At 34.4% G+C, this 25,929-nt stretch overlaps 1 protein-coding gene and 2 non-coding genes across 5 annotated transcripts in view; all 3 read left to right on the top strand.

Moving 5' to 3' along the window:
* Nucleotides 1-25,349, top strand: part of SLC6A15 (solute carrier family 6 member 15) — a 44,682-nt gene extending 19,333 nt beyond the window's left edge. Inside the window, exons 3-13 of one of the 3 annotated variants that reach the window (XM_077748141.1) lie at nucleotides 3,488-3,645; nucleotides 4,007-4,133; nucleotides 5,354-5,535; nucleotides 6,916-7,026; nucleotides 10,123-10,364; nucleotides 10,469-10,661; nucleotides 11,663-11,855; nucleotides 15,176-15,335; nucleotides 18,902-19,064; nucleotides 20,383-20,512; nucleotides 25,216-25,349. In XM_077748141.1, the coding sequence (XP_077604267.1) occupies nucleotides 3,488-3,645; nucleotides 4,007-4,133; nucleotides 5,354-5,535; nucleotides 6,916-7,026; nucleotides 10,123-10,364; nucleotides 10,469-10,661; nucleotides 11,663-11,855; nucleotides 15,176-15,335; nucleotides 18,902-19,064; nucleotides 20,383-20,512; nucleotides 25,216-25,334 (1,778 nt within the window). In that variant the 3' untranslated portion in view covers nucleotides 25,335-25,349. Of the gene's footprint in view, nucleotides 1-3,487; nucleotides 3,646-4,006; nucleotides 4,134-5,353; nucleotides 5,536-6,915; nucleotides 7,027-10,122; nucleotides 10,365-10,468; nucleotides 10,662-11,662; nucleotides 11,856-15,175; nucleotides 15,336-18,901; nucleotides 19,065-20,382; nucleotides 21,740-23,966; nucleotides 24,337-25,215 lie in introns of those variants that run through there. The other 2 variants (XM_077748142.1, XM_077748140.1) reach the window with 2 other exon arrangements.
* LOC144218302 (U1 spliceosomal RNA) lies at nucleotides 17,396-17,559 on the top strand. Its single transcript, XR_013331105.1, has one exon. It is a non-coding gene; the product is annotated as a U1 spliceosomal RNA (small nuclear RNA).
* Nucleotides 17,691-17,852, top strand: LOC144218301 (U1 spliceosomal RNA). The gene has a single exon (XR_013331104.1). It is a non-coding gene; the product is annotated as a U1 spliceosomal RNA (small nuclear RNA).
* Nucleotides 25,350-25,929: the final 580 nt, after the last annotated feature.

Raw genomic sequence — 25,929 nt, 5'->3', positions numbered from 1 at the left:
CATATAATTTAGAATAATAATAGTGTTCAAATGCTGACCAGAATTTTGTAGATCCCAGTAGAAGGGATTTAACCAAATAATTAATGTAATGCCAGACATTCTTCATCCTTAGATATCATATATATTTGATTCCTAATTCCATAGTATTTGGGGATAATGTTTAGTTTCAAAAAAAAACTTTAAAGAAATTAACATCCTCTCTGGGTTCTACTCCTGAAGCCAATACTACACTGTATGTTAATTAACTTGAATTTAAATTTAAAAAAAGGTATTAACATCCTTAATCAAAAACAAAAATATCTCCATCAACATAATCTAGCTTTTTGTATTTGTACATATAATAATAAGGGTTATTTAGCAAAAGTTGTCTTAAAAGTCAATAAAAATATATACAAGGGAATGGCTTGTTCATGTAGGACACAAGCTCTCTAGGATACTAAAGTCAAGTAATGTTAAGTTAACAAACATTTGGGTTGAAATTTAATTATATATGTACATGGAAACAGTTAAAATAAATGTGATTAAAAACTAAATAGTAACTGAATTTCATCATGCAAAGGGTAGAAAGAATATTTTGGTATTTGATTCCAATTTGTGATAGTTTAGTTGACTAGACAAAAATATGGTTTTATATTTGATGTACAGATCAAATGAAATACTATAATCATTCATTTGTGAAATTTCTTTTTGGGTTAAAAGATAAAAAGCTAAGGTGTTCTGATGACAAAATATATTTATGATCTTGCTTAGTTAATTCAACCAGGCACAAAACAACAGGTTTGGAAACAGTAGCCTGTTAGACAGATCTGCCTGAGAAGTAAGAATCAGTACCTCTTGATGTCAGTGATGGGATGCTTTATACATCACTCCATCGAAACTGTATGCTCCTTAGCTAGTCATTAACATCACATAGGAATTATTTATCAAGTCAGGTATAAGCAGCAATGTACTACCCTGCTTTTTCTTTCTCATGAGTCGTCCCATTTGCCAAGACTAGAAAAAGAGGAATTCTGATTTTTAAGCCTTTCACCTTACGAGCCTTACTGGCCATACTGTTAAGGAAAGAGGCTGTCTTGGTTGAAGTCTGCCATCCATTTAACACAAATTTTGTTTTGGTGGATAACTGAAAGGATTTCATAGTTAGAAATTAGTTATTAGCAAGAGTGGCTCCTCCTTATTGTCATATGTAAAAGGAACCAAAATGTTCTTCCTATTATTGTTTCTTCTCTTCAAATAAAAAAAATACTAGACAGTGATATAAAATGCCAGTGGACTTTATTATTTCAAAAGTGCTGTCAGAATACAAAAGGCTGTATCCAACATGCGGTATAGTATTGAGCCTTATGGGTATTTGAGTAGTATTTTCTGGCTGTTTAGTCAGCCAGCCTCAGACTAGTTGAATCTCATTCATCTGTCACTTGAGGCATTTTATGAATAATAGAACTAAAAAGTGATAGAGCCAGCATAAGTTGATTTGTTTTAAAATATTAAAGTACAGTGGTTCAGCTTAATAAATAGCGTAATATGGAAGCTACCAGCTCACGATTGAAGTCAATTTGGCCTTGAAACTTGGCTCTTTCCCACTCTAGCCAAATGACCTTTTCCAAGTTAACTTACTTCTGGTTTAGTTTCCACACTTGTAAAATGAGGATAATAATGGTACTTTCTGCCTTGGATTCTTGTAAGGATTAAATGAGTAACTACATGTAGCATGCCTAGAAATGTGCCTTGGCAAATAGTAAATGTTCATGTATATCTTAGCTATGCCTATTTTTTCATATGGAGGTTAATGTTAGAAGAAATTTGAGTCGGAAGAAAAGTTAAGTATCTAAGAGCATGTCATGCATGCTTAGTTATGTAACTAAGGAAAGATCGCCAGCTTTAATTCATTCTCTCCCTCTCTAGTAATGCACATATATATAAATGCATTCACATTCTAAGATTAAGTTCATGTTTAAAATGTTCTTTCAGTCCTTTGGGAAACATTTCCAGGTCATTAGCACCTGAATGTTACTAATCATTTTAAAAATTAGATTTTTTTATTGTGTGTTTTTTAAGGGCGTTTGTTGAGATGAGCACTGAGTGTTATATGTAAGTGATGAACCACTGGGTTCTACTCTGAAACCAGTACTCCATTGTATGTTTATTAACTTGAATTTAAATAAATACAATTTTAAAGAACTAGATTTTTGATAGATCTGTTTTATAGGCTCATGCATCCATGCTTTACATCACATTCCCATTTGTAGAATCAACTTAAATCCGAAAGACTGAAAATCCATAATAAGAAAGTAGGGATTTTCTATAGATGACTATATTAGGGAAATTCTTGCACATAGTCATTATTTCAGAGATATATACTGAGATCAATAATTTGAAAAAAAATTAATGTTTACTTCTTAAGCAGAATAACCACCAGAACAATTTGAACAACTTCTAAAATCTATTCAATACCATTAAATAGTTTTTTTATGGGAAAGTACAATAAATGGCTTATTTTATTAATGCATTTGATGCATTGACACCAATCAATTGCATGATTTACTTGACAGTATCTGGTTGGACAGAACTTCATATAAGAAATTTGAATGAAGAAATTTCTATCCTAGAGGTTATTTAATGAATGATTTGTACATGTATTCTTATGTAGGAATGAATACATTTCACGTTTAACTTTATCAATTAATAGAATCTAATACTAACATTGTCAAACAATTCACATTCTAAAATAATTAGTAGTATGTCTTAATTTGAGATTTAGCTATAAAATAATTTTTAAGTATGAAAGCCTTACTACAAGGACAATATATGCACATGTATTTTATAATAGATATTACATACCTTAGCTTTTCACTCAGTCTCACCACCCTTTCACAGAATTTTGGAAAACAAAAAATTCCTGAAATGTACCTTGTAAATGAAGTATGTATGGGGGAAAAATCACATTTGTCTGAGGTAGAAGTTCTTTTTCTTTTTTTTTTTTCAATCTTGTCAGCCATTTCTCCCCTGGTGTTATTCAGGGAGAAAAGTCAGCTTTAATACTATAAAATCTCATTCACTCTAATTTATCTAACTTGGAATGCTTGATTTATATAAGTTTGAGTAGATTTAATAAGTCACTTGATGAGCATTCTGTGAATAAGATTTCTAGAAGTTTGTGAAACCTAGTTGAGAAAACAATTAATTTTAAGAAATCAATTATTTTTATGGAAAATGAAGTCATACCCTCTCAGTAAAATGAAACTAAAAACTGTTTTCTTACTTTAATCACAATTTTATTTTTTAAAATAAAACCCTTTGTAGCAGTCAAATTTGGGTTTCAAATGCCGGAAAGTTTAAAATGATGAAACTTCATTTTCTTTTAAAGTCCTTTGTAACTATACTGTATAGAAGTTCAAATATTGTATTTTATGAGACTTTCAAAATTAGTGTATTCTCTACTGTTACTGTTAAATGTAATCTATTTTATTTGTTCTTGTCTCTGTAGGTGCCTATCTTTTGCCATATTTAATACTGCTTCTGGTAATAGGTATTCCTCTTTTTTTCCTGGAACTTTCTGTGGGTCAAAGAATTCGGCGAGGAAGCATTGGTGTATGGAATTACATAAGCCCTAAACTGGGTGGCATTGGATTTGCAAGTTGTGTAGTAAGTTTCCTGGTATGGTATATGCCATACAATTTTTACAGGGTTTGTAATTGAATAGTTTACATTTATATGAAACCTTTGAGTTTATGTATTTCTATTCAACTCTTTAATTGCGCTTTTAAAAAACACCATCAGAGTTTTCACTAATAACATAAATCAAGCTGTAAATATTAATATAGGTCAATCTTGATAATGCATGCTAAGACCTATGAGAGACATCGTTTTTAGAAAAGATAATGTGTTTCAAATAAAAATGAAATGAGGAGGATTTTTAAAATGTTGCATAAGTTTTATGCATTTCATCTCATTTCCAAGGATGGGCATGAGAAATGTAATGTAATCTCACTGTTTTGTTTTGCAGGTGTGCTTTTTTGTGGCTCTTTACTACAATGTCATCATTGGCTGGAGTTTGTTTTATTTTTCTCAGTCTTTTCAGCAACCTCTACCTTGGGATCAATGTCCTTTGGTGAAAAATGCTTCACATACTTGTAAGACATGTATCATGTGTTTTTGTATATAAAGATCACAAAGTTGCCAAGGGCGTGAGATTTTGAGATATTTTTCCTTTTAAAATAATGTGGAAAAATCTGTCAAAATTATTATCATAACAGGCTTACCTCACTTTTAGGATTGGCAGATTTAGAACAGAGAACTTTGGCACCATGTAATTTCACTAAGTCTTCCCAAGTTATGTTATTGTGCCCCATGGTGTTAGGTGAAAATAAGTCATGGAGATGAAAGGTATAGCATAAGGAATATAGTAAAGAATATGTAATGACATTGTATGCTGACAGATGGTAACTATGCTTATGGTGAGCATCATGTCCTGTACAAAATTGTCAAATCACTATATTGGACATCTGAAACTAATATAACATTGTCTGTCAATTATATTTGAGTAATACAATTTTTTTTTTTTTAAAAAAGGACATTCAGGTAATCATAAAGGAGATAATAGAATAAAAATAAAATTAAAAATAGGAAAAAAAGAATTTGGATTGAGTAATTGTTTTTATGCCTCTTGTTCTGTTGTTTCATAGATTTCCCATCCCTTTTTAAAATCCTAGAATGTAAATAAAGGACAATTACCTATAGTAGTGATGTCCAGTAAATGTAGAATGAAATTCACATGTGTAGTCTAAAGTTTACAAGTAGCCACATTTAAAACAAAAAGTCAGTGAAATATTTTTCCAAAATATTAACATTTCAACAAATAATATAAAATTATTAATATAATTTCATTAGTTTTCTTGTACTAAGTCTCTACAAAAACATTCTTTGCATTTACAGCAAATGCCACTTTAGATTAGTTTAATGTCAAAAGTCACATATGACCAGCAGCAAGCAAATTTGACAGGTCTGCCCCAGGAAGTCAGTCAGATAACTCTGGGGATGGAAAGAGCTGTAAACCCAATGTATTTTAATTACTTTTATAAAAAAAACCCTCAGATATTCCTGTTTCAGAAATGTGTGATAAGAAACATATCTGTGGGTTTTTCACAGTTTCGCACCATTGTGTTTTCATTGTGAATGTAAATACTTCTGGAGAATAGTAGTACTTTTCTATAAATATTAAGAACTGAATAAGAATGAAGAATTCTTAAGAATTAATTAAGAATATTAAGCTTATAAATATAAGCTTACTGGGGAAAAAGTACCTCATTACTCTTTCTAGTCTGAAATGACTGTATTCCCTTTCTTTCTACAGTCGTGGAACCAGAATGTGAAAAAAGTTCCGCCACCACCTATTACTGGTACAGAGAAGCCCTGAATATTTCCAATTCCATTTCTGAGAGTGGGGGCTTAAACTGGAAAATGACCGTCTGCTTGCTGGCCGCCTGGGTTGTAGTTTGCTTGGCTATGATCAAAGGCATTCAATCTTCTGGAAAAGTTAGTATATTAGAGCCCCTCCTGATTCGGCTAATAACCACTCCTGCATGCCCTCCACACCTTCCTCAAGTTCTGCTATAAATGTCTGTGGGCAAACTACAAGTACCATGTCATTCTAGGTTGTGAAATAAAGATTGATAGAAAGTGGTGCTTTTAAAAACGTGTTTAAAGAAAGAACATAAAAATGCGTTTTATAGTGAAATTTCAAGTCACGTAATCTCTCCTCATTTCATCAAAGATCTTTTTTTGAAATTTGTGTCAATACCTAAATGTCCTTTACTTTTGCTGTTCATTCGGTTGACCCTCATGTTTTAGTTCACTGAAGATGAAGGTGAGACATAGATAACAGAAGAGCGAGTCGTGCAGGTCAGGAGATGAGTGCCTCAGACTGCAGGTGCAGCCCTACTCTGTCCTGAAGCTGCAGAGCTGGGTCTGAGGCAGCTAGCAAGGGCTTGGGGGCCGGGCTCAGCTGGGGGAAGGAAGGATGGTAGAGCTGGGAAGAGAGGCGCTGAAATGTGAGGTCAGAGGGAGGAACTCACATTTGGTTGCAACTGTATTAGAATCCTGGGAATGTGTTAAGCAGGAATAAGATAACCTGAGTGGTAGCCTGGAAACTAGGAGAATATTACCAGTGGTGGAGGACTACTTCTGGGTGTTTGACTTTAGCACCTGGATGGATGGTTGGGCTATTTGTTGAGGTGGAGATGGGTGGGGACACCTGTGGGAGAAATTCAGAAGTTCTTTTCTGGAGCTGAAAAGTTTTAGAGACCTGTTAGGCTTCTGCATGGAGATGTCAAGAAAGCAGCAAATGTCTGGTTAGGACAATTGCTTTTCTGTGATTAAACATTTGGTTAACTTTAAGTGTGAAAACTTGAGAAGCAGAAAGTAAAACCTTGACATTGCTAATTATTCAGTCTTGGGAAGACTTAACAGGAGCCGCTCTCTATTCCAAAAGCTTTACAGACTTATAATGGAATTTCAAATAATGAAAATAAAAGACCTGTTTGATGTTGCTTTCACCTAAAACAATAAAAGTAAAGATTTATTAGGGAGTCAGTAACTATTCATTTCTCTTAAATATTGCTTATTTTGTGAACTATAAGAAATCAAGTTACACCATACCTATGGACTATTTTAAAGGAGTGTAATTAAGAGAGAGTCCTTATTTCTCATTGTATCTCAAATAAGATCTTAAGTCACATTCTGTTAAAACTAATAAGCCATTCTAATATGATGGCTATACAAGGTATTAATATTAATAGTATTATTAATCATGCTATAAAAACAGACTGTCAAAGTATAGAAGAGGACACATAACCTTAACTATAGAAAGGAATATGGATGTTAGTGTGTCTCACCTATATTTCTTTTCCTTTGTAGATCATGTATTTTAGTTCTCTTTTCCCATATGTGGTACTTATATGCTTCCTAATCAGAGCATTCCTTTTAAATGGTTCAATTGATGGCATCCGCCACATGTTTACCCCTAAGGTATGTACTGCATTTCTATTTAAGGCTTAACAGTCATAAAAGCATTATGTCCATTGTTAAAATGTTCCCACAATTAGACTTAAGGGATAATTGTCCTAACATATGTACACTAGCCTTTTAAATTATAACTGTTATGTTAACCAGCCTAGGGAAAAAAACCAGGGCTTTTATATGTCTATAATTATATCCATCCATCTCCCATTTTCAGTGTCCCATTGTTGTTCTAGAGTAAGACTATCACTATGTGAACTTCAAAAATTCCTCTTTTATAGTGAATTAACTTCCAGTTTTTTACACTGAGATATTTTAGAACTTTTCCGTCTTTACTTCTCTTCCTTCTCTAAGTCAGTGGTTTTTGACCTTTAGTAATTGACACCTTAGAAAAAACTGATACTAAGATCTTTTTTACCAGAAAAACACAACATAATTTGCTTAATGTCTGGAAGATTGACAGATCATCTAAAATCCATGAATAGAGGCTGAGAATGTTTATGTGCTCTAAAATCCTGTTTCAGAGAAAATCAATGTTTTTGTTTTGAGGTATTTGTGCCTCCTAGAATAATACTTCTAGTGTCAAGTTTGGAAAGTTTTGAAACTTTTATAAATGCATTTACATTTCAGGGAAATTCTCATTAGGCTCCATAAAAGGCTCAGAACTTACGTTCTTTTATTCATGTTAGAGCTGAACCCAATGCTGGGCACTTTGAACCTGTTTAATCAGCCCTTGTGGATTTGATAAATTGATTTGGCAAGAAACAAAAAGAAGCTTTGAGGCGTACATACATTTTAGTAATTCATTGAAATGAAGTTACACCTCACTATTAATTTGCTAAACTATCATTGGCGGACACAGAGTTACAAAGATACAGTTTCAAAATTAGTTCAGAAATTGGAAGTTATCTGAGGGGTGACTGTGCAGCCATCATCCTGCTGTGAGATTTAGGCAGAAATTAGCTTCTCTGGAATTCTTTGTCAGTTCTGCCAGCTGCCTTGATACTATGTAACAGAGGCTGTGTTCTTTGGGTATCAAGTTCCAGCTTGGTATTCATTCTCTAGTAGCAAAAATGCTGCCACTGGTATCTGATTTTCTTGACTAATTCAAAAGTCATGGTTAGCATTTAGAGATGGAACTCCTCAGTGAGTAACGATTGAAGATTTATAGATTTCAGCTGTATTATAATTTAAATCGGCTTCGAATGGGCCATATTTAATATCGAAAAATATTTGTATTATAATATTTTAAGAAAGATTTTTGAGTTTAAAACAACAAACTTTGGTGTAAACTTCTGGAATATCACTTTTTACAAGTTGGCTATTGCTTGTGACATAATTCTGAATATTTGATTTAAATGGATATCTTAGAATTTAAATACTTTGATATGACACTTTTACATGGCCCCATATTTAAAACTGTAGCATTATTAACATTTTAAACCAGGACTGGGAAATCACTATTAAAATATAGTTAGTTCTTTCTTCACTTCCTTTTTCACTGACTGTAGATAGATGTGCGTGTGATAGTTGATCTGATAGTGATAAGCTGTCAATTACTTTTTAATTTACATTGCTTGTCCAAGGGATAAAGTAAGGCACACAAACTATTCCCAGAACAGTGAATGGAGATTTAGTTCCTGAACTGCAAGTAATCTGAATAATGCCTTTAGTAAATAGGTGTTGCCTGCCATCTAGTGGGTAGAGTAGAGATAGATGGTTGTGTATTTTAGATCACTACTAAGGATAGAATGATAATGTAGTAAGGATCAAATTTTATATGCATATTTTAATTAAATCTCCATAAATGACAAATATGATCATGATTACGTTTCATGAAAATATTATATTTCAATAATAATCACTAAAATTAATTGAATAGTACATCCTAATATTTGAGAAAATATGCATTTTGGAATCTACTTGAGTTCATATTTCAGCTTTACCCCAGAACTGCTGTGTAACGTTAGGCAGATTACTTAATCTTTCTATTATTCAGATAATAGTCGCAACAAATTTCATAAATTGTTCTGAAGATTAAATGAGATAATCCATACAAAGTACTTATCAGTGTGCCTACCTGTACAGTCCATCTATGTCAAAAACTATTTAGCACAAGAGTGTGATGGGTAGGGAATGTGGTAGACTGGTATATGCCTTGTTCCTCCCATCTTCAGTTGAGGAAGATGAAACTCAGAGAGAGCAGCCACTTACTCTAGATAGCACTGTGTTTAGATCATGAAATGGCTGAATCAGGATCTGAAACTGGAACTCATATTCTTAGCCATTTTTGATGTTGCTTCCAATGAGAACAATTTCACTGCAATAGTAAAAAGAGATACAGTACCAATTTAAACACTGTTGTTACTGAAATCAAACTTAACTTTATTAACATCTGTGTCAGATATGGTTAAGATTAATTGTTCCATTTGAAAGGTTTGATTATGCACAGTTATAGAAGTAAAGCTGTTAATTGAAATACATATTCAGCACAGGTTCAGAACTTTAAAAGTTTGGGTCTGAAAGTGTCTTGGAAATGATATAGTTACAGTTCTTCCATTGTCAAAGAAAAGGCTTTCAGGCAACTCTTGAAATGAAGACTACAAATGTGAATATGCAAAGTACAAATAGTCCGCTCTATCAAGCTCATAATCTGCTTATTATCTGCTTTGATTGTTAGACTTCCACCTGAAAACACAAAACTTAGGATATTAGTTAAATAATTAGGTATTATTGCTAAGTTATTTTGCTTTGGGAAGAAAACAAAGGCATAAGTAGGAGATGATTGAAGATAGTTAATTTGAAATAGTCCTTTTGATTTATTTGTCTTAAAGATATTAAAACATTCCTCCATGGGTAGAAAATCTCTATGTAAGTAAAATCTCCATCTGCATGTTTGTGTGTAGTCTTTCTTCATTTTTCTTGTTTTACTACTGAGTGAAAAATTTATTATTTCTACTTAAGAACAGATTATCACCCCAGTTTAAGTAACCTTTGAGTGCATAAATATCATTAGGATATATTTAAATAGGAGAACTGATTCCATGTAGATTATTCGTAAATATTATTTTGCAGCTGACTTCTATTATGTTTAATTTTAAACAGCTTGAAATGATGCTGGAGCCCAAGGTCTGGAGAGAAGCCGCCACCCAGGTGTTCTTTGCCTTAGGTCTGGGCTTTGGTGGCGTCATCGCTTTTTCAAGCTACAACAAAAGAGACAACAATTGCCACTTCGATGCTGTCCTGGTGTCCTTCATTAACTTTTTTACATCTGTCCTGGCAACACTGGTGGTGTTTGCAGTTCTGGGCTTCAAAGCAAATGTCATAAATGAGAAATGCATCGCAGAGTATGGATATTAATTTTCCTTTAGCTTTTGATGGCATGAGTATATGAAAAGTATACCACCCCCAAGCCTATAAATGTTCACTAATATGTTGTTCTATTTTCCAGAAATTCGAAAATGATTGTAAAATTTTTAAGAATGGGCAACATTAGTCAGGACATTATTCCTCATCATATCAACCTGTCATCTGTTACTGCAGAAGATTATCATTTAGTTTATGACATCATTCAGAAAGTGAAAGAAGAAGAGTTTCCTGCTCTTCATCTCAATTCCTGCCAAATTGAAGATGAGCTAAATAAAGTTAGTAGGTTTTGCTTGAACTATACAATAGTCATCAGTCAGTTAAAATATGCATTGCCCAGAAAACATCTTTTAGGAAAATGACCTTTAAAATGCCTGTGGAATATTTAGGCCATTCCAAAATTAGCATTTTTAATTTCAGAGAACATACTTTCTTTTTCTTTAGTTTAAGATTTTGTTTTAATAACAGTTAACATGTGGAATTTAAGAAAGTAGACAAATAAAGTGGAAAAAATAAGAGAGAAATCAAAAGAACAAACTTTTTTACATCATTAAGGATTGCTTTACTCTAATATGCAATCCCATTGATTAAGCCATAATAATATAAAGTAAGATATAAACTAATTTTCATCATATAAAATGAAATTAGTCTGATACCTTTCCTGGTATAATGTTGTAATACAAAGTTTGAATTATGACTATCATTTCTATATTGTATGATTGTTTTGGCATATGAATATTTGGCCATTCTAGTATTTATGTTTAACAAGTCCTGATTAAGTCCTTTTCTTCAGCCACTGTCATTTATTTTCATAAACACAAAAAGGTGAACATTAATAAATATCATTGTACTGGTTGTTGCCCTTTCCCTGTATTGCCACAAAGGAAAATATAATGAAGAGATTGGCCATTAATCCTTTGCCATAAGATAGCTAACTATACAGGAGACTAAGCATAAAGAATCATGTGCAGGAAATTATGGATGGAGCCATCATTTATATAAAAATCTTGAGTTCCATAAAGACAGATTTAATTATTCACTTAAACGTTAGTTCTTTTTTTTTTTTTTTTTTAAATTCTGGTCTCTCGTTTTTATAAGATCATGCAGTCAACTTTAAGTGTGTTTGGAGGTACAGTTTCTTAGGAGACAACATGGTATCAGCCTGTTTATTTCCAGTAATTTTCAAGTATGACTCAGTTTACCCTCCTCTTTGTAATTGATATCTATATCACTTAACATTATTCAGTACTAATGTCGCTATTTTATATATATTTTACAGGCTGTTCAGGGCACTGGGTTAGCTTTTATTGCCTTTACAGAAGCAATGACACATTTCCCTGCATCTCCCTTTTGGTCAGTGATGTTCTTCCTCATGCTGGTCAATCTAGGGCTTGGCAGCATGTTTGGAACCATTGAAGGGATCATCACACCTATTGTGGATACTTTCAAAGTGAGGAAAGAAATTCTTACTGGTGAGTTTTTATGTCTTTGACTTTTCATTGAACCGATACAGGCCATGTTACTTTTGGTGAGAGATCAGAGATGGAAATGAGAAAGTGTTTTATTCATTTCTGTGTGTTAATATGTATTACTGTTATTTGTTATTTATGTGTTTATATACTATGCAAATTATAGATTTTCTATAGGTTATATAAATTATGAGTGATTACTTACTATATCACTCTTAGTAGTAGTAATATCACTACCATGAATTACTGACACTAGAATAAAGTCATAGAATGTTTATGTATAACTTTGTAAACAAGACATATTTTTAAATATTCAGATCCAATATTTCTTTTCCAAAAAATGCATAATTTGAAACTGATAAATCTAAATTCAATTCTCATTTAAAATCACTCTTGTGACCTACTAGTAGCTAATACTTCTAAATAAGAAAGAAAATAAAACAATTGTTCCATATTGATGGTTATTAATAAGTCCAATCTGCAAGCATTTATTAAAATGCCAGTTTTGTACTGCATCATCCTTGCATTGAAAGGATGTAAATGATATAACAGAAATTATAAAAGAGATACAGAAATATAGGAGAGACTTGTCTCCAAAAATAATAGTACTGATAACTAAAACCAAGTTGGGGTAGATAAGACTTACACCATGTAATATACTGATAGATAGCATAATAGTGATTTAACATGCTATAAGAATTAGGAAGCAGCAAAGGTCACCTAAATATATGATGGGACTATCAGTAAAAGAGATGGAAGTTGAATTGGAAAGGGGAAGGGGAAGGGTCTTTTAGGGGTCAGAGGATAGCTTTAGTAATAGCTTCAGGTTAGCATATATAAATAGAGATAAAGGGGAACAGTTAAGGAAGCCAGCCCAGACCAGAGTGCAGGAGCAGTGTTGGTAAGTGATGCAAAAACAAATTGGGAAAAGAATACATATATGATATTAAATGCAAGGCAGTAGTATATAAGTTCTTCAAAGTTCAGTTTTTAGCTCTGAAAGATTTAGTAATGACTTACGTATAAACAGCTCTCAAATATGTATATCACTTACTGCTCTGCTAAGTTTGTGTATGTGCGTGTAAAACAACTTCAGCAGTTTGTTAAATATTTATATCTAAATATCCTCAGCTCAGCTGAAATTAAATGAGAAACCTCCCTATCTTCTCCGAAAAGGCAGTCTCTCCTTCTGAAGTTTCTATTTCTTTCAAGGCTATCGATATCCTGCCTGGTGTTCATGTTAAGTAACATCATTGCTGCTTTTGTCATCTTTGCCGCGTATCTAAACCCTCCTGTAGTAAGAGGGCTTGCAAAATTAAGGGAAAAGCAACCGTGTAGAGGGAAGACCCACAAGGTAGTATTTGGTGACCCCCACTGGAGGATCTGTTTCCTCAGAGCAAAGTGAATGTTCTCCCTTGCCCCATTACCTGTCTTTTGGGATCATACCTATACTTAAAGTCGTATTTCGCCTTGAAAAAACGTTCCTCCATCATCTTTTGTCAGAAGTGTTTTTGTCTTCCCTGATAGTCCAGTAGGAATTAGGTGAGTCACTTCTTTATCATCTCTTCCTCTCACATCTCCAGCAAAACTTTTACCATCTGTATCACCTAGAATATGCTTTCTTCTTATTTACCATGTACTATGGTATAAGTAGGAGAGAGTGAAAGTGACACAGGCTGTGGTTCAAGCACTGCTACTTCCATCCAGAGACTTTGAGTACAGAATATTGCGACAAGCATTTAAGTATTTCAGTGCGTGATAAACTCCAAGCAAATGTTACTTTCCCTTCTCTACATTATATGTTTATGTATAATCCTCATTTTCGTATGATGTAACTCATACCACTAGCATAGTGCTTCAGAGATGGAGGTAATGACTTCATTGAACCCATACTTCCTGGGATTGTTAGGGAGCCCCCATCTGATTGAACCCAAGGATGTCTGTTTTCTCCCCTCCCAAACTGCCATTACCTGTTCTATTACTTGTACTCTCCTCTTCTAAAAGGTAGTTGAGGAGTAGAACACAGTCATCTTTCATTTTTGACAGGTCCTTTGCTGTGTATGTGAGAGAATAGTCTATGAAAATATGGGAATATTATATAGATCCCAGAAATCCCTCTAAGTTTTTTTAAAAAAATTTTACAAAGTTTTTTTATTGTTTACTTAGAGGGGGAGAGAGAGAGAGCGAGAGTGAGAGCGGGAGCGCAGGAGCGCACACTGGAGAAGGACAAAGAGAGAGAGAGAGTATCCCAGGCAGCCTCCACACTGCCAGTATGGAGTCTGATTTAGGTCTTGAACTCATGAACCATGAGATTATGACCTGAGCCAAAATCCAGAGTCAGAGCCACTCAGGCACCCTCTCTAAATTTTTATATTAATGGTAGGTGTTCAGAAGTTTTTGCCTCTTTCTTAGATACTACTCCAAAAACTCCTTTTGGAAGATTCTTCTCTGTTACTTGGATAATGAGATTACTCAACCCTGTCATAATTGTATTCTCAACTTACCTGTTCATGCAGTATCAAAATAGAGATTTGGGTTGGTGCTAAGTCAAGGTCTGATCGTATTTTTTTCAGTTATGCTTTAAAATAACCATATTTCAATCAAATATAATAGTTATCACAATCTTACAATTATGAGCTACATTAGTCTCATTATTAATTTAAAACTTCCAAAGAGCTTCCAAAACTATAAAACATTATTAAAAGTAGAAAAGATCTATGAACATTTGCCACCTGAAAAGGTCGCTTTGTTATTTTTTTATATATAATTTTTTTTACCATTTATTTTTGAGAAACAGAGAGAGACAGAGCATGAGTAGTGGAGGGGCAGAGAGAGCAGGAGACACTGAATATGAAGCAGGCTCCAGGCTCTGAGCTGTCAACACAGAGCCCAACGCGGGTCTCAAACTCATGAACCATGAGATCATGACCTAAACCGAAGTAGGACGCTTAACCAACTGAGCCACCCAGGAGCCCCTGAAAAGATCACTTTGTTATTAATAAAGAGAAGAATATTAGAGAGATTTATGCTTTTAAAATCTTCTCAGTTTTTCTATCTTTATTATTTGTGCTTGTAAGTAAATTTCCACAGACTCAGGGCAATGAGTTGAGTCTTAGAATGGATTCATATTAAATCTGGGCCTAACTCCAGCTAATTAACTCCCAATGCATTGTATTCCATAGTATCAAGAAAGGTGTTGCCTATTTATATCATTGACAAGTTATAAAATTGAAAACAACACTATTTGGATATAATAATTAATAATTAAATTTAGAAGATGCTCATGAATAAAAGCTTAATTTTTTCATCTATTTCTTTTGTAGTTATCTGTTGTCTTCTGGCATTTATTATTGGCCTGATATTTGTGCAACGTTCTGGAAATTACTTCGTTACAATGTTTGATGATTATTCTGCTACGTTGCCTCTGCTAATTGTAGTCATTTTGGAGAATATTGCTGTTTCCTTTGTTTATGGCATAGATAAGTAAGTATCTATGCATTCATTTTTTATCTCTGTTTTGGAAAGACTGATTGTCAATACCTATTTCACTTAGAAGAGGAGGGGAATGACTAGAGGGAAAATTCTTTGCAACAACATCAGATCTTTTGCAGGTTCTTTTTTCATTCAATTCCTTTAATAAAGTATATTACCCTATTAGGTGATTAGATAGTATTGTGTAGATAGTAATATAATCTAGGATTCTGGAGCTTTGATTTAATTCTAGTTATCAAATAGTAACTTCCAAGATTAATGAGTAATGGCTATGCTCCAAGAACCTTGTTAAGTTGTTTTAAGTTATTATTGTTGTCCACATTTCACATTTCTCAGGCTTATGAGACACCAAGTGACTAACTCATCATATACCTGTACAGAAGCACACATGGGATTCATAGCCATTTCTGCTTAACTTTAAAGCCTATCTTCCTAATTACCTCTAAATTATACACCTGCTTAATGCCAAAAGTATATATACTTGGTGTGAAATGAGGCATTAGAGTAATCACAGAAGAAAAAGGTTACTGGAGGCTTTGTACAATATTTTCCAAAGTTGTTGCCTCTAGTTAACAGAAATGGACTAAGGCACTAATTATCATCAAGATTGCCAGAGGTCTATGTAAAGTAGGAATGAGCGTGTTGCATGAAGACCAGAGTCCTCTCAAACAACGTTGAGAATATTATCAGGATTGAAGGAGCTTTGTGACAAAGTTTGGAAAATGTTTTTATTACTATCAAAAGCTCCAGGCAAAGATGAGGAGGGACTTTTAATAATTATGTACTATATAGTAATAGTAGTAATAGCTGTCTGACATGCATTAAATGTGAATCCTCATAAAAATACCCTGTGGTAACTAATACCTATATTGCAGATGGAAAATTGGCCTTACTTAGATAGGAGGACACAGTATGTTAGTTACAGAGCCAGAACTTTAAATTAGACCTTAATTTCAAAGTTAGGTATCTCTATCAAACTACCCTCAACTCCTATCTTGCACTGTTTTAGAATTTGATATTATCATTGGACTGATCTATGGATCAATTAAAATCATAATGTAGATTTCCATTTACACAATGTGTCATTTACAATAGGTATAGTACAAAATATCTCTTTTTAGTAGTAATAATAGTTAACAACAGAAGGAGAAATGATACTCTTACTAATAGTAGTTATTAAACTTACATCTCTTAAATTCCTACTGTATGTGCACCTATGAAATTCCTACTGTATATGAGGTACGGTGCTCTGCATACATTGCCTATGAGGCTAACAGTAACCTTTCAAGAAAGAAATTCTGTGTTGTTTTTTTTTTAAATGCAAAAAAAAAAATGTTCTGCCATCTTTAAAATTCACTTCACTTGAATGTGGTGTAAAATCTTATGGAAAAAAATGCTTTTTTCTAAAAAAAAGAGGAAAGAGCAGAATAAATCCCTACAGAAAACAGAAACATACAAGCAAAATAGATGGAAAACTAACCGTGTTTCAAAATGAGATGAAATAAATTGTTTTAAATGATAGAGGCCACAAAAGAACAACATATATCAGGGTTTTTTTTAAGTAAAGAAATATGACAATTAGAGAAAAGGGAGATTTGAAAACCGGGCTGATAGAACTCAGGAAATAATTGTGAATGTTAATAATAAAAAACACTTCTCGAGTGACAATCAAATTAAAATGAACACGGAAACAATAAGCACAGTGACTAGTTTCACAAGAATTAGAAGCCAGAAAGGAGGAAATGTTTATTTCTTAAGCAAGAAGAAATAACAAAGGAGCAAAGCAAAGGAATAGAAACAGGAGTTATACAAAGATGACTCAACATGTGTACAATGAAATCTTCTAAAAGCAGTGGCTAGAACAGTACCACTGTAATTCAAGAAACTTGCCTAAAATAAGTGATGACTTGAAGTTGAAAGGGCACATGATATACTTGGAAAAATGCACATAATGGCCAACATCAGGATGTAGTCTATTACTTCAAGACAAAAAAAAAAAAAAAAGGAAAAAATAAAGGGCTATCCAGGCAAAAACAATAAAGAAAACAATCATATTTACCTGCCAGTGGAGATACCATGATCATGAAGGTCGTTTTCCTAGGGTGAGGCTTATTCATTGCACTCTGGATGTGCTGACCCCTGCGATTTCCCCAAATGTGGGAACCTCAACTGCGTAATTTGTGATAGTGGGGGACTATGTTCGCACTTCCCTCTTTAAAACAAACAAGCAAACAAAACAATCAAAATTTGTATAAGAAATCAACAAACCTTTTTGTAACTNAAAAAAAAAAAAAAAAAAGGAAAAAATAAAGGGCTATCCAGGCAAAAACAATAAAGAAAACAATCATATTTACCTGCCAGTGGAGATACCATGATCATGAAGGTCGTTTTCCTAGGGTGAGGCTTATTCATTGCACTCTGGATGTGCTGACCCCTGCGATTTCCCCAAATGTGGGAACCTCAACTGCGTAATTTGTGATGGTGGGGACTGTGTTCGCACTTTCCTCTTTAAAACAAACAAGCAAACAAAACAATCAAAATTTGTATAAGAAATCAACAAACCTTTTTGTAACTAGTATATAGTTAGAAAATATTTACAGTTCTCAAGGAAAGAAAATATAAGCCAAAGACTGTAAATCCTACAAAACTCACATTCAAGTGTAGTGACCACAGACAATTGTGAACTTACAAGAAATTGGGGAATATAGTTACTCTGATCTCTCTTTGAAGAATCTAATAGACAACTGTTTTTACACAGCCTACAGAAGCATTGCTACAAGGATTGGTGGGTAGACAGTAAATATCTCTGGATAAATACTAAGGGATACGGAATAGTACGTAATGATTATATGCTTTGACAGTATTAACATTGTTTACCTAAAGGGGTGAACTTTATTTCATGTAAGTGATACCACAACAACATAAGCCTTAGCAATACTAGGTTTAAGTGCTAAATTACCAGAAACAGGAAGATCAGATGTACTTATGAAGCAACACTTGGGGATGTAACTAGAAAAATCCAGACTATGGGATTACTATGAGATAAAGTGCCCAGCTGATTTAACAGAAAAATTGGAAGAAACAAAAAAGACAAGTAGGAGGAACCTAGAAATGAAAAGTGAACTTAAGAAATACATCAGTCAGTCACAGTGTGTGGACCTTCTTTCAATTCAAACAGACTATGAAAAGAAGTGAAAGTTTAGATTATATAAACATTGATTGAATATTGAATGATATTAATTTATTATTACTAAGTAAAAAAAGAGACCGGGAATTTTTAATGTATTGCAAATATTGTGTTTATAGAGTAGAAAGTCATCAGTAGGAGACTTTAAGAGGGCTTTTGCTAAATGAAAATCACAGTACTTAATGGGTTCCATTTTACTTTATAAGTGTTCTTAATTTATAAGTCATCTTCCAATATGATTTTTTGATTCAGTATAAAATGTCATAGGGTATCATGGCTAAACGCCCGTCAAACTATTGATATGATGAACATTTTTTAAGGTATGGGAATAGTTACTTGAGGCATAATTAAATACTTTCTTTTTATTTAGGTTTATGGAAGACCTGAAAGATATGCTGGGCTTTGCTCCCAACAGATATTACTACTATATGTGGAAATATATTTCTCCTCTAATGCTGTTATCACTATTAATAGCTAGTGTTGTGAATATGGGATTAAGTCCTCCTGGCTATAATGCATGGATTGAAGATAAGGTAAAATACAAAATAAGGAATTTATGAAAAATATTCATAAAATATTATTTTAGGGGTTTTTGTCTTTTGCTTTCTTCACAGTATATTTTGCTGTTAATGAATGGTGGTGTTTTCATGCAAGGACCTTGAGATTTATATTTTGTTTGTCCCCAAATATGTGTGATTTTGCTGTACATTGCAGATTTTTTTTTAATACATGAGAAACACTGATTTGGTCCTCATTAAAGTAACTGTGTTTATGTCACCACAGATGAACCGATAATTATGGGGTCTTTGATTCTAGAAAACCTATTGCTCAAACCTCCAGAAATATTTTTCATACATAAATTTATTAAATCATATCCCAGACACTGTATACCAAGAGAATATGCATTAGCCATGTACACATAATTTAAGTAAATATTGAAGGAAAGTTTTGTTATAACTACTTTACATTAGCAATGACTTTCAATTTCTGTTTTCAAGGTGCAAATTAGCCACATAACAATAAAGTAGTGATTAGCTGTTATAAAACCAGAATCCTTATTTTTCAGAGATATTTCTGACCTTTAACTCTTGTATGGTCAATAACTCTATATAATAACAACTAAATTCATAATTGGGGCATAAACAAGACTGTTAACCCTTACAAAAACCTTGAGTGAAAAATTTAAATTTTTAGGGGTTGCCTGGGGGGCTCAGTTGGTTAAGTTGCTGACTCTTGATTTCGGCTCAGGTCAGGATCTCACGGTTGTGGGATCCAGCCCCGTGTTGGGTTCCATGCTAAGCGTGGAGCCTGATTGGGATTCTCCCTCTCTCTCTCTGCCCCTCCCTTCCTCGTGCTTTCTCTCTCTCAAAATAAATAAATAAATAAATATTTAAATCTTTAAAAAGAAAAACCCCCCACAAAATTTAGATTTTCAGATTTTAGGAAGAAAGGTGGCACATGTAACATGGAACTACCCCCAAACTTAATGACCAGGAGCAATGCCGATTTATTATTTCTCAGGGTGCTGAGGTTGAGCTGGGCGAGTCTTCTTTAGGTCTTTCCTGAGCTAACTCATACAGTTGATTAAATTTGGAGGGCTGGTCTCTGTCCATGTAATCTTTCATTCTTGGCTTCTTCCTAGTGTTATGGACAGAGGGCAGCATTCTAAGAAGCAGAGGCAGAAACTCTAAGGGTTGTAATGCCTACCCTTGGAAATTGATGGATGTCTCTTTTGTTGGCCAGAGCACATCCCAAGACTCCTTGTGTGCAAACCCAAGATAAATACAGTCTCCCCCCCACCCCATACTTGCAGAGCAGGATAATCAATAATGGGTGTTTTGGCTTTCACAGGCATCTGAAGAATTCCTGAGCTATCCACTGTGGGGAATGATTGTCTGCATCTTGCTGATGGTCCTGGCAGTGCTCCCTGTGCCAGCCGTCTTCATCATTCGTCGCTGCAACCTGATAGACAATAGTTCTGGTAATTTAGCATCTGTGACCTATAAGAGAGGAAGGGTCCTGAAGGAGCCTGTAAACTTAGAGGGAGATGATGCAAGCCTCATTCATGGAAAGATATCCAGTGAGATGTCATCTCCAAATTTTGGTAAAAATATTTATCGCAAACAGAGTGGATCACCAACTCTGGATACTGCTCCCAATGGACGATATGGAATAGGGTACCTGATGGCAGATATGCCAGATATGCCAGAATCTGACTTGTAGCCAGGGGGAAATATCAGTGGCTTCTATTTGGTTCATTTGATCAATGAATATTGGCTCTACTAAGAGAAGCATTAGGCTTCACTTATCAGAGGGCGATCTCAGGTGTTCTTTGGCTGTGATCTTTAATCCTAAGTATATGTAAATTCAACTACAGCATTCCTTCAGATTCTTTGGTTTACATTTGCGCAGAAAGAGTTACGGACAAAGCTTACAGTGAATGAAGTTCATGTTTGTCAGAATTTTTAAAAATACTGTTGGTGTCTTTTCAAGCATTTCTATCTCAAAGAAAAAAAAACAGGTGTTACCTCAGTTTGTAATAATTTCTGGTTTAATAGTATTGGCAATTCAAAAATGGTATAATTTAAAATTTATAGTTTGCCTTCAGGGTAACCTCCAGTATTACAATGACAGTTCTGTAAGTTGGTGCCTCTAAGCACATTTCCATGAACATATTGTGTAGATAGGCTGTACTTATTTTGGTAGCATTGATACCTTCTTAGACAATTAATTGAAGAAAACTGCAAAATATTTTCTTATGTAATAGCTGTATAGAGCAATAGTATCAAAGAATAAGAAGGCACTAATGCTGGATGACAGTTTAGATTCAGAAGTGACTGGGGATCATGTGCTCGATGGCTGTATATTTTATGTAAAATATATGTGTGAAAATGATCTAAGAATGAGTCACTCAGCGCTCTCAAGAATTATGCAGATTCTGCATTTTCCTATGCCGTGTGCCTAAAAACCTACTTGATATTTATTGTGGTTTCAAGATTACTCATAGTATATTTATATATACTTGCAATGTATATAGATGTATATTAGTACTCTAAGTACTGATTTGAAAACTTGAAGCGAGATGGCATTTTATTTCATATCCTTCTGTTTTGCTTCTGTTTTATGCAAATATAAATCCTTTTTTAATTGATTGTTAAGATCGTATGGCATTACATTTTAAGCTACAAATAAATGAAGTTAAAAATGATGTTTGTTTTCCACATTGATTTTTCTTGTATCACTTACGCTGGATTATCTTGCATTTCAGTCAGGACCTAGGCATTTCATAATAATTAAGCATCACATTCCAAGAGAGATTAATAGATTGATTTGTAGAGTTACCACCACTTTAGAGACTAGGGGGAAATTACTATGGCTAAATGGTGTTCTGATGCTGTCTCACAGTTCTTGAAAAAGTAGTCTCTTAGGAAACCATGTGTACACTTGACCTCTTGCAGGTCAGTATTGTCTCCAAAGTGTAAGAAATTGTGATTTTTCGTAATGAAACTGTTGCATATATGAATTTGGATGAAGCAGAGCTCCACTGAGTGCAATCTCACCAAAAGGCTTCTATTTATAACTGTCCTACCACTATATTAGTCGCATTTAAAAAATAAAGGTGAATACAGCAACAAATAGGGGAGGTAGGGCACATATCATATGTATTATTTTTGGCCTGCTATAGACCTATGTTATCAGGCTACAACACAGCATTTAAAATATAATTCTGCTGGTGACCAAAACTTTTGGTTCTGTTTTTACATTTTCATTAATACTATATTTTGTACCACTTTAAAATTTAGAAATATTTTATAGATAGGCAATATATGCACATGATACAGAACTCAAAAATGATAACAGCTCAGTGTAAATCTCCCCTCCAGTATTTCTCCTAGCCACCTGATTCCATTCTTAAAGGCACCGCCATTACCAGTTTCTCATGTATCCTTTTGGAGATGCTCTGTGTAGACACATCACATAAATAATAACATTCTGTGTTCTGTTTTCTGGATCTTACTTATTACAGTGAATAATTTATTCTGGACAGTGTTTCATGTGAAAGCACATAGATCTGCCTCATTATTTCAGAAGTTGAAGTAATAAATTTTGTTTATTTTTGTATTGAAGCAATAGTTTTTATAAGCTTCCCCAATATTACAAAGTTTGTACCAAATATTTAATTTACCCACTGGCCTTTAGCTTGTCCTGACTATAGATTGTCAAATACGCCATCCCCCTTTACTCCCCTCTCTTGCCAAGGGCCATTTATCTACAGTTTGGATACCTGCCTTCCCCTGGAGAATAGATCTCCTCCCTCTATTCACCCAGCAATATGAAGAATGCAGGAATCCTGTAGAATGGAAGAGAACCTAAACTGTTTCTAATGCTCCCACTTAGCAGATGAGGCAACTAAACATGAAAAGAGCAAGGTCTTTTCTCCTTTCTGCTTCTTTTTTTCAGCCAGTTCTTCAGCTGTTCGTTCATTTACTCATTTGCTCATTCTTTCTCTAGTGTCTGTTCAAGCACCTAATTTTTTCTTAGTACTAAGCCAAGGCACTATTGTAATTAACGTGAACTATTTATTTTGATCCATTTTCTCCTCTTTGTCAGGGAGACCCCTTTCCCACACTTTCCCAGACAGCATAGTATTTAATCAAGCAGTAGTGCATATGAGCTATCCTTCTCTGTGCTCTAAAATTTGAGGCTACGTGTTTTTGTATTACTTTCCATTATACCTGTAAACTCTGGCCTGAATTGTACCCAGATGTAACATAGTCAAAGTTGTCTATTTTCAAATGAAAAGGAGGCCGGGGAGAGGAACTAGGGCTAATAGAGTGTTGAGTGTGGGATAAAATGAAGGGGAGAAATATACACAGTTAGGTCTTGGAATCATAAGGAGGGAGTCATACAATTTGATGCAACAAAGTGTTGGAATGTAATTTTATGATATTTGCATTTCCATGTGTTTATGTTCATGTGCATTTTTTAAATGAAGAAGGTACTTTCATTATAGAATCTTCAAATGGGCAAGTGATCCCAGAAAGTTTAAGATGTAGTGTTTAATTTTTTTTAATGTCTTTATTTTATTTTGAGAGACAGAGAGCGAGCAGGGAAGGGGCAGAGAGACAGGGAGACCAGAATCTGAAACAGGATCCATGCTCTGAGCTAGCTGTCAGCACAGAGCCTGACGTGGGGCTGGAACCCACGGACTGTGAGATCATGACCTGAGCCGAAGTCGGATGCTCAACCGACTGAGCCACCCAGGCGCCCCAAGATGTAGTGTTTCTTAATTATAATTATGCTTTAGGGTTACTTAAAGACATTATTTCCAACCTATTAAATGTGAATTCTTTTGGGATTTGATGCAAGACAATGGCTGCTTTGGTTTGGTTTGGTTTTTTTTTAAGTTATTCTAATGTTCATTCTTGGTTTAGGAACCATGGGTATGAAGAAGATGAAAAGGACAAGTAAATATGAATTCTAACTGTCTTCAATCAAATGGAATGAAAATGAAGATGCAATAGCTGTGATAATGGGAGAAAATAATTTAGGTGGATAGAAGTTGGAATTCATAATTTAAAACATACTTTGAGGGGCACCTGGGTGGCTTAGTTGGTTAAGCACCAGGTCGGCTCAGGTCATGATTTCATGGTTCATGAGTTCAAGCCCTGTGACACCGCGACAGGCTCTGTGCTGACAGCTCAGAGCCTGGAGCCTGCTTCGGATTCTGTCTCCCTCTCTCTCTCTGCCCCTCCCCCACTCACACTCTGTCTCTCTCCGTCTCTTAAAAATAAATAAACATTAAAAAATTATTAAAATAAACATACTTTGAAAAGTAAAGTATCTTTCTCCTTTTGAGTTTATTCTGCTCACTTTTTCCTGAACATTCCCAGAAATGATACGTACCTATGTCAATTAAATATGAGTAAAATCAATACCAATTATATCAATTACATGGATTTTCCCATAAATTTTACTTGTAAATGTTTTGAGCCATGAAGTTTTGATAAAAAGATAAAAACGTAAAACTCTAGAAAATTATAGGAAATATTGAAGAAAGCACTGTCTAGTCATTACTGAGTATAGCATACTTTACCTTCATAAGTACCACTGGAGTAAAGTGTTTCATATGTTGCCTTGCCTCCAATGACTGACTCCAAAACTGGCAGATGTGTCTAGTTACTGGACATCTGTCCCCATCTAAAACATTGCCTAAAAGATGCCTATTGTGTGGAGGTAAAAGGAGAAAAAAGCCTGGAACATTATCTTGTCCTAAATTCAGTGCCCTTTGGGCTCTGCTATTGCTTTAACACACCAGTCACTCCTAGCACTCCCGTTAGAATACACACGCATATATCACCACCACAGCCACCAATAATAACAAAATCAAAAACACCTGGTTTATATGAATAAGCAAAAACCCTCCCTGTGGTACCCAGGCAGTACCGAATGAGGTACCATGTACCTATAAAGAACCATATTGGCATCCCAGCTGCTATTCTGTCCCCGTTTGCCTTTTCAGGCTATATTCAGTCTCATAGTAATGAAGATAAAGGTTTTTAGATAAGAGTGGCATTAATGTTTCTGAGAATACAATTTTCTTAAGAAAAGGCCATTAAAAGAATTGCAAAACTGTCATTTTACTGTTCTTTATTTTTATTAATGTTTGTTTATGATTTTCAGAGCGAGAGAGCAAGCAGGGGACAGACAGAGAGGGAGACAGAGGTCTGAAGCACCGTCTGTGTGCTGTCAGTGCAGAGCCCAAAGTGGGACCCAAACTCATGAACTGCATCAGATCATGACCTGAGCTCAACTCAGGTGCTTTACCAACTGAACCACCCAGGCACCCCAATTTTACTGTTCTTCAAAAGGATGCTTATAAAAAGCAATCTGAAAAGATGGAATAAAGCTTAAAATTTTCCAGCACGGTAGCAATGTGGCATTCATTTGATCGGCTCATCACTAGCACTCACCCACATTACTGACCAGGTCAACAGAATTCATAGATGTAGATGCCTAGCTTATATTCATTTTCCCTAGTGTGGTATCTCTCTCATCAAGATTATGCCTTTCCCTCCCCCTTCATTTTAAAGCTTTGCTTTAATTTGAAAAGTTATTAAAAGGATCAATCCGAGAACATTCAGGGTCAGTTAAATCAATATATGGCAGGACTGAACAAGGAAGGTACCCCCTCTGAGCAAGAGGGAACTGGATGGCCCAATCTCTCTAACTAACCAAATAGTAGTTTATCATTATATACTTTTTAAATACAATTTTGGGTTGAATCATTCAATTCAGCCTTTAAAAACAATCATATGAGATTTAATCATCTCAATCCTTTTTTTCTGGGTTACTGTATGAAGCAACACGATATCAATGCAGACAACTATCCAAGCA

This window comes from Crocuta crocuta, unplaced genomic scaffold (assembly GCF_008692635.1).
Source record: "Crocuta crocuta isolate KB4526 unplaced genomic scaffold, BGI_CrCroc_1.0 scaffold79, whole genome shotgun sequence".
Classification (NCBI taxonomy): Eukaryota; Metazoa; Chordata; class Mammalia; order Carnivora; family Hyaenidae; genus Crocuta; species Crocuta crocuta.
The sequence above is the reverse complement of the archived record's forward strand: the minus strand, read 5'-3'. Positions and strand labels throughout refer to the sequence as shown.